This window comes from Neomonachus schauinslandi, chromosome 8 (assembly GCF_002201575.2).
Source record: "Neomonachus schauinslandi chromosome 8, ASM220157v2, whole genome shotgun sequence".
Lineage (NCBI taxonomy): Eukaryota > Metazoa > Chordata > Mammalia > Carnivora > Phocidae > Neomonachus > Neomonachus schauinslandi.
This window is the reverse complement of record NC_058410.1, coordinates 3,877,840-3,886,899: the sequence shown is the minus strand read 5'-3', so window position 1 is coordinate 3,886,899 and position 9,060 is coordinate 3,877,840. Positions and strand designations below refer to the sequence as shown.

The 9,060-nt window shown below is 43.4% G+C and overlaps 1 protein-coding gene across 1 annotated transcript in view; it reads right to left on the bottom strand.

Moving 5' to 3' along the window:
- Positions 1-1,124: 1,124 nt before the first annotated feature.
- Positions 1,125-9,060, bottom strand: part of PDE10A (phosphodiesterase 10A) — a 175,705-nt gene continuing 167,769 nt past the window's right edge. Inside the window, exons 21-23 of the mRNA XM_021693209.1 lie at positions 5,437-5,517; positions 3,847-3,935; positions 1,125-1,513 (exon numbers count right to left, since the gene is read on the bottom strand). Coding sequence (XP_021548884.1) covers positions 1,396-1,513; positions 3,847-3,935; positions 5,437-5,517 — 288 coding nt within the window. The 3' untranslated portion in view covers positions 1,125-1,395. The remainder of the gene's footprint in view (positions 1,514-3,846; positions 3,936-5,436; positions 5,518-9,060) is intronic.

The following is a 9,060-nucleotide window of genomic DNA, read 5'->3' as shown; positions in this document are numbered from 1 at the left end:
TGGAGGTGACCTCGCCATTGTGCTAAAAATCTCGACAGCTCTAATGTGCACCAGAAGTGACTGGCTTATAATCCTTGTAGGAAGGGGTCCAGACTACTACTTTTGTGTATTTTTTCGCAACACTTATATGGTAGAGTAATATTAGTCTACTAAAAATTATACAGAAGACTGTCCAAACTACAGGTTTGGATATAGATGCTTGATACTGGAGCAGAGGAGAGAGAATAGAAATGCGCCGCGATGCGTTCGCACGGTGCTCTCCTACTTCCTGTCGTGGACAGAGTGCTTAAGGAAATGTGACCGAGGAGCACAAAGCAGGGGGCAAACTGGGGGATGGGTGCAGCAGAGCAAAGTAAAAATTACACAAGACTTAAATTTTATGGTTTAATTTGATTTTAAGAGAAATGTATGGTATTTTAATTAAATAATCCGTAGAATAAACCTCTCATTTTGAATGTGAGTCTAAAATTTTGCAATGACACCAAGTGAAAATATAAAGAAATCATTATTAAAATTCACATTTGACATCCCATAAGACCTGTCTGTTAAGAAAAATTCATATGCCTTGCTTCTGTTTGTTCTTTACACAAAGTGTTTACAAATTTGCCTACAATGAAGAAAAAAATAAAAAATACTCTTTGACATTTTTTGAATTGATACTTGGAATTTTGAGATTTATTCTGATGTATATCTGCATCTCTTCTCAAGAGGATACAAGGTCTACCTCCTTTAGTGTTAGATCTAGTCACCCAAGCCCTTTAGTATAAACTTAGAGAATACACTTTTCGTCCACCTAACTTTTAATTCACGAGGCTCTGAGACAAGAATCTATTCTCCATCACTGATTGCAGGAAGACACCTCTTACCGTCACCTCGATGACACTCGTCCTGAGGCTGTGCCACAGTTCACGCTAATGACGAGCAGGTCACACACGAACATTCACAATAGTAATGTGTAAAAATTCCTATTTATAACCAACAACATCAAAGCAACATTGGTGTTAAAGCCAAAGCACAATATCATAATAGTACCATTTTAACCCCTCACTAGAAAGATACAATGGAAAAGTACCCCCTTCTGAATAATTCTTGTCCATGCCCACTAAGGCCTCAGCAACGTGAGCCTGTTAAAAAAGGCCAGTTCGCAAGACAACTGGAGTCCCTCGGACGGCTGATTTCTGGCCACGGGGTGGTCCTGGTTGATCACTGTCTCTGACGCGTCACAGAGGAGACTGGTGGGGAGTCGTCGGCTTGACGTGTTTCCTTGATGCTACCTTCTTCGAGAGGCTTGTGTCCTAGTTACCAGGTGTAGGTTTCCCCCCGTGAAAATAAAAGGAAGAAAAGTCAAAGAAGCAGGACGAGCATGTCTAGGTGGGACAGCTCATCGAGTGGCCGTCAGTCATCGATCTTCACAGGCAGCTTCTCCGAGGGCCCGTGGGCCCCTGGCTGGGATGAGATCCACACCGCACTCTCCTCCCCTCGGATCACCTTCTCCCACTGGCTGAGGTTATTCCTAAGGATAAAAGATGTGGGGACAAGGGTGTTTAAGAAGGATTTCTGGGCTCAGTCTCAAACATTAAGCACCCTCTGCCCCCCCGCCCCCGAGGTATAGCCGAGCACGATGGCCTTCTGGTGCCCTTCTGAGGCCGACAAGGACCAGCCTGCTGTGGCTGGGCAGGGTCCCAGCACGTCTCCCTGACGTGGTCCGGCAGCACATTCTGTGGCCAGCAAGGCTGGCCTTGTCCTGGACAAGGCCACCTTGTCCAGGAGCTCCAAACGACAGGGGCAACAGGAGAGCTCAGATCAGGACACACCATCTCGTAATCAGTGAGAAAGGACGACCTGGAAAGGGGCACAAGCCACAGGGTGCACCAGCCAAGAGCATGGAGGTAAATGGGGAGGAAGGGAGGCCTGGGCAGCAAGAACGTTCGGCCACAGCACCGCCAGCCAGGAGCTCCCGCTCTGCGGGCAGAGACAGGGTGCCAGCTTGGGGTCCCTGCCACCTCATACTGGGAACTGGGGACTAGCCTTATTTTGAACACTGTCCTATATAAAAAGTCACTGTAAGTTACACGTAGGACCAATGTTAGAAATTTCTTTGTTGCAGTAAAGCCATCTTCGCGTTCTGGCAACTTGTGGTCTCAGACGCAGGCTGCTCGCCCCCCTCTCCACGGGTCTTTCTCTTTCCAAATCTGCTGTTCAAATGCTGTGGGAATCCTAATCTCCTTGAACAGTGTGACCACCACCACCTCGCCCCACGTGGCTGACCGGGCAGAGATCTTATCAACACTTCCCACCTTGCACCTTGCTTTCTTATATACAAAGCCAAAATCAGAAGGGAACCTTGCACTAGCAAACACAAAAGTCATACAAAGCACACATAATGCAAAGACACCTCTGGACAAAAGAAATCTCTAAAATATAACCTGAAAAATGGAACACTTTTAGCTTTTGTGCCATATTACCACATATTATTTGCCCAGAACTTAAAGAGATTTTTGATCTACTGGAAAAAAGACCTACACTAATGTTGCCACGTTTCCTTGGACACCAATGACACATGAATTTTTTTTAAGTGTTAATAAGATTAAAATGGCCTTTAAGAGATTATATGGTTCAGCCAAGTCAATGAAGCAAGAATGCATCAAAGCTGCTGAGACAGAGGAATCCCTATCCTCGTGCTTGATAATGACAGCAAGCACTCATTCTGCTGGTTCTGGATATTTAACAGAAAATACAGATAATTTTTGGATAGGAAAGGACTTTTGACTGTTACCTAGGATTTTTTTTTTTTAATTACATGGATTTTGATTGATATTGCCATTTCTCTTTGGTGGGGCACTGACTTTTCCAACCCGATTCCATCAGGAATGAGTCCCAGCTCACATTCCATATTATCCACATGGCTTAGCCCTTATGTAATAAGATAATATTTTAATGAACTAACCGCTGATTAAGGTCAGTGATGGCTCAACAAAATCAGCTGGGAAGTTATGTTCACCTCCCCAAGAGCAGAGAAGAGAAACCATCACTTACATAGGAAAAAACATCTCCCTCCTTGTTGGTTTTCTTTGTTTGTTTTCCTCACAATAATTCGTTCATGAAATGAGTTTCAACAGCAGAGGGTGGGAATATCCAAAGGCTCTGGTTTTGTTCAAAATCCTGCCTCTGTCCTCTGTCCCCCACTGTGCCCACCCAACCCCCAAGGGTGCTCCATGGCTAAACAGTTGGAAAAATCAGCAGGACACCAGTTCTCTTGCAGAAAATCAATACACAGGGCTGCTCTGCTCACTGCCCTTTGACCTCCCCAGATGGAACTTCTTTTCAAAGTAACATGAAAATCCTAAAAAAATTCCAATGTTCTTAGCCGAGCGCATCCCTCAAAAGCAATGAGAAAAGGATGCAGAGGATTTAGAAGCTGGGACGGATGACAGAGGGCTCATTATCTCTTTTGGGAAGAAAGTAAAACTCACAGAGAAAGAAGATCCCAGTCAAGGCTCCCCCCTCCTCATTTACACAATAAACTGTGGGATTAAGCTGAGCCTCTTTCCAAGGAGCAGTCCCAAACACACATTATGGTTCTGTCTTTTTAAAAACGCATTGGGCATGGATCCCTGGGTCCTAACAAAACCCAAACCCAAACCAGATACCTTCTTGCTCCTTTTTGGTGAATGAAGGACTTTATGAATACTCTTAACATATACTTGTTACCTAGGCAAACACACAGCCCATAAAATGACATTTACTGTAATAAGACACAGCACACACATTGATGGAGAGGAAAATTCCATACGGAGTCTTCAATCTTTTGTTACATCACACCCCAGCCTGAGCAGTGGTACATACCTGCACGCTTTGAGGAGAGGCTCGGTGGGCGGGAAGATCTGGGTGAGGGTGGTGTAGCAGGGGATGGCCACAGCGTTGTAGAACCCCAGCTGCCTCGTGCAGGGCCACGCACAACAAGACACAAAAGTGCAGGTTAGCAACAACCTCCCAGCTGAGGCTTCTATTTCTCAAACCTAGCTATAAAATTAAATGTTCTAGCTTTGCTGCCTGATATTTGGGCTCAATGAATACTGCTGCAGAGTGCATTTAAAAATGCCTTAAAATACGTCTGCGAAGTAACACACATAAAAAGAGGCTCATCCCAAACCCAAGTTCAACATTCAATGAGATTCCATTTATAGATCAGTCAAGTTATAATTCAAGCACTGTTCTTGTCTCTAAGTCAAAGTTAGTTTTCTACCATAGACATTTCAAAGTCAACCCTGCTATTCTTCTACAGGTGGCCTCTTCTCCAACTTAGTATTTGGGAATCTGTGCAGGTGTTTCGTGGGCTTGCTATCCTTGGCTGTTGGTGCCTTGCTTGGTCTCCAGAGACTTTCTTTCTCCCCCTCCCTTTTTTTTTTTTTTATATAATCACACAATGAGACAGGACCTTTACAAAAGGACATGAAAAGAAGATGCCGGACAGGAAAGACAGATCTCTGTGAGCAAATATATGGGAAAGTTCCATAAACAATATTAAAAAGAAATTAAACTGCAAGAACCACATGCAATAGGCACGTGGGGCTGGGCATGTCGGTGTGTGTTCAGCAGGGAAGAACAGTGAGCACCCTGTTGGATGCAGCGGCTAAGCACACGAACACACTGCGAACCGAGGACCACGAGGGTGAGAAAACCACGCGGCCCTTCTCTATGCTGACGTCTCTGAAAAACTGGGGACTTGCCTCAACTTTGGTATGAATAGTGAATAAATTAACTTTAAGTGAAATAGGAAAGCTTGAGAACTTATCCAAAACCATCATCCTGTGAGTTTTCTGAAATGTTTTCTAAACGAAATTCTATAATTATTTGTCCATAACTAACTTCCTGTTATGGTGTTAGAAGAGGGGTAGTTTAAAAAGACTATAATCTGAGAAATAGATCGCATCACACATGCAAAACTGACAGGCACGAGAGCTGTCAAAACATCAAAACATTGACATAAATCATGTGGTAAGACCTGAAAAAATAATAATTAATGTCAACTGGTGGTAAGACAAAATTCAAAATGTACTAAAATACTGTGCATTATTCACTAGGAAAAGTGGGCCTGATCAAAATCTATGTTACTCTCTAAAAAATACCTTTGCACATTCCATGACAAAAGATTTTCTGCTTGTTAAAAATATTAACAATTCAAACTCCTTTATCCCTCCATTTCAAGCCATTGGTTACTGTGATTCCATCGGTGGAAAGAGCTGACAGTTCGGGCAGTTGTGGCTTCTTTAAACCCAACTACGATTTCCTAATCCTGGCCTTATGATCCCCAAACTCCGTCTAAATGCAGAAGATTTCAAGTGGTCCTGGGTTCTACAAGATGGCATATACTTTTAATTCACGTGTGATTTTATGACTGCCTGAAATTATTTGACTTTTCAACAGAATTCATACCTGGCCTTGTGGGACCTCGTCCTTCTTGTCTCTGTCCATCATGGGAATAGGTTGTATTCCCAACTTTTTCATCTCATCGCCCTAAGAGAAACAGGAAAAACCAAGCTTTCTCAACTTATAAGCCATTATAAAGTCTTGGTATTAATGAGTTGTTCCCTTTATTTATTAATTTTCTTCACAATGGATAATGCTTCTGGCTATTGATGCAAACAAAGGTCAAAACAATAAAAACTTAATGTATCATCATTTGGCTTTTCTCAGTGAAATTACCAGGAATGCAGGCATCTCTCCTGGTTCCATTGTGCAGAGGTTAGTGAAAGTTGTAACAAGAGGAGACTCAGATAATAGTGAGGAGGAATGACAAGAAGAACAAAGCATGGAATAACCTCAAGGCCTTTTTCTCACTTATTTTCCAAATGAATTTTCACGTGTGTTGAACTGGATGAAGCGAGGCTTTAGAGAGAAATAATGTATATCAAGACTGGTCTGCTAAAATGTGTTAGTAAAGATGCAGTATAACTGGCTACACATCACCGTAAAGGTTACAGTCACAGATGTTTATTACAGATTTCCTATTTTGCAGGCTCTGGGATAGGTAACATATAAATACTATTTTATTTAATCATGAAATACTAGGAGTTAGATATTCTTGTCCCCATTTTATAGATTTTAAAAATTATCTTCCTCTTTTTAGTTATTTGTTAAAGATTGTTAAAATCTTCTTTCTTAACATACCCCAACTTTTTCCTTGCTACACCACTATTCCCTCACATTTCTTCATTATTCAGTTACTTTAATTACTTCACAATCATGCTTATTTTCAGAAATCAAAGGTGGAGAACTAAAAACATCCTAGATTTGCTAATGTAGGTCCAAAACAAATGATGAGAACCCCCACGAAAGGTTCTATTGCAGGGACAGAGGCCAATCACAAACATCGAGAACCCCCACGAAGGGTTTTACTGCAGGACAGAGGCCAAGAACAAATGACAAGAACCCCCCAAAAGGGTTCTATGTGCAGGACAGAGGCCAAGCACAAAGGACAAGACCCCCCCACGAAGGGTTCTATCTATGAGACAGAGGCCAAGAACAAATGACTAGAACCCCCACGAAGGGATCTATGCGCAGGACAGAGGCCAAGAACAAATGACGAGAACTCCCACAAAGGGTACTTTGTGCAGGACAGAAGCCAAGAACAAATGACAAGGACCCCCACGAAGGGTTCTATGTGGAGGACGGAGGCCAAGAACAAATGACTACAACCCCAACAAAGAGTTCTATCTGCGGAACAGAGGCCAAGAACAAATGACGAAAACCCCCATGAAGGGCTCATCGGCAGGACAGAGGCCAAGAACAAATGAGGAGAACCCCCACGAAGGGTTCTATCAGCAGGACAGAGGCCAAGCATAAATGTCAAGAACCACCAGAAAGGGTTCTATCGGCGGGACAGAGGCCAAGCACAACTGACTAGGACCCCCACGAAGGGTTCTATGTGTGGGAGAGAGGTCAAGAACAAATGATGAGAACCCCACGAAGGGTTCTATTGGTAGGACAGAGGCCAAGCACAAATGTCAAGAACCCACAGGAAGGGTTCTATTGCGGAACTAGGCCAAGAACAAATGAGGAGAATCCCCACAAAGGGCTCTATGTGCGGGACAGAGGCCAAGAACAAATGATGAGAACCCCATAAAGGGTTCTATCAGCAGGACAGAGGTCAAGCACAAATGAAGGGCTCTACCTGCAGGACAGAGGCCAAGAACAAATGACTAGGACCCCCACGAAGGGTTCTATCGGCAGGACAGAGGCCAAGCACAAATATACAGAACCCCCACGAAGGGTTCTATCGGCAGGACAGAGGCCAAGCACAAATGACAGGACCCCCAGGACGGGCTCTATCGGCAGGACGGAGGCACCTGAGTCCAGCTTCTCCTCCCGTGTTATCACTTTAAATATTAGTTCCGTGGTTCTCAAACTTTTTCCATTCCTGTTCTAAGTGAATGAAACTAACCAGGCCCCTTGCTCAAGGATATTACAAGTCCAGTAAGTAAAAAGACTGTGGATAAACAAAGATTTGACTATGTACAGTACTCACAAATAAGGATCAGTGCTTCACAGGAAAACAACGGAGTACTGCAGAGTATGCGTCCCAGGAAGTACTGGCCCAGAGTGGGGCTTGCAGAGGAAGCTGCAGAGGGCAGGCAGGGGGGCACGGGGGTGGGGGGAGAAGCTGACCTTGATGGCCGCGAGAGGGACTTGACTTAGGGAAGCCAGAGGGGCTGAGACGAGGAAAGAGCCTGGTGAAGCAGTGGGCTTTGGAGATCAAGTTCATGACTTCTGTCTCTATCACAACAGCATGGAGGGACAGACTGGGAACAACATTAGAGTCATCCCTAACCTGCAGATGTGACAACTAAAGTACAGAGGTGAGTCACAAAGCTGGTCTGAGGTTTGATCCCACGTGCTACAGCAGGATGCCCATCTCCAGCACCAGGACATCAAACACCACACTGTGTGTGACTGTTAGTCTAAGTCTAAAGGAAAAGGCAGGGACCTAGGTCAGAATGCTGCAGGGATTCAGGCACGAGGTGGCCAAGTCTTGGGGCAGGAATTGGGGTGGGTGGTGGGCCGAGATGGGATCTAGCAGACATCTGGGAAGTGAGCCAGCAAGACCCAGTGATGACCTCCGCTTCCTCCCATGGACTGTGAGGTCCCTGAAGACAGCATCCATGTGCACTTTGGGAGCTTAATCAGTCTTTGTGGACTGTTTAATCAGTGCAAAAAAGAGAGCAGGGAAATCTACATAGCATATCTGTCACATTTTGATTCATATTTTAGAATACAAATACAATTATGAAAGTATGAATTATATTAGCTAAATAAAATTATTTGCAAAACAATAAGCTAGCTTCAGACCAGTTTTCCTTATGTGATATTTACAGAATGTACTCTGGGTTACTACTTTTAGACACATATGCAAATTAAGTTAACGGCTAATAAAGTCAGAGATTACAGTTCAGACATGTATACCTAAAACAACCTTCTTAATTAAGTCTGATAGTAACTAGATCCTGGGATACACACTATAAAATAAGAAAAAACATGCAAGAATTTGCATGCACAGTGTGTAGGCATTCTGGAGAAATAACACTGTGAGTATAATCAACTCCAGGCCTGTGGTTCTCACCCAACAAGCATTTTTTTTTGGCTTTGCCATCGTGAAAAAAAATAACATTATAAATCTTTTCTACTGAACTATCAACTGAATGATTGGCTGGTTTTTACTTTTTACATCCATTCTTTTATACGGGTGAGGCTGAATGGTTTGAATTAGCAACGACCAAATTCTTGGCCCTCCAAATTTACCTTTACTTCTTCAAACCAAATGAGGTACACAAACATTTTATTTCATTTTTTTCCCTAAAGTAATCTTTGAATATGCAGGGGGCTAGGTATTTATGGGTTCATGTTAATAAGAGAGTGTTCTACTTCTTCTTGGACAATTCAGAAAGCAAAATGAGAACTCAAACACACATTTCTGATAATTGAGATAATTCAGTCAAGAAGAGGGTATTAATGAAATTAAGTCGGGCGCCTGGGTGGCTCAGTCGTTAAGCGTCTGCCTTC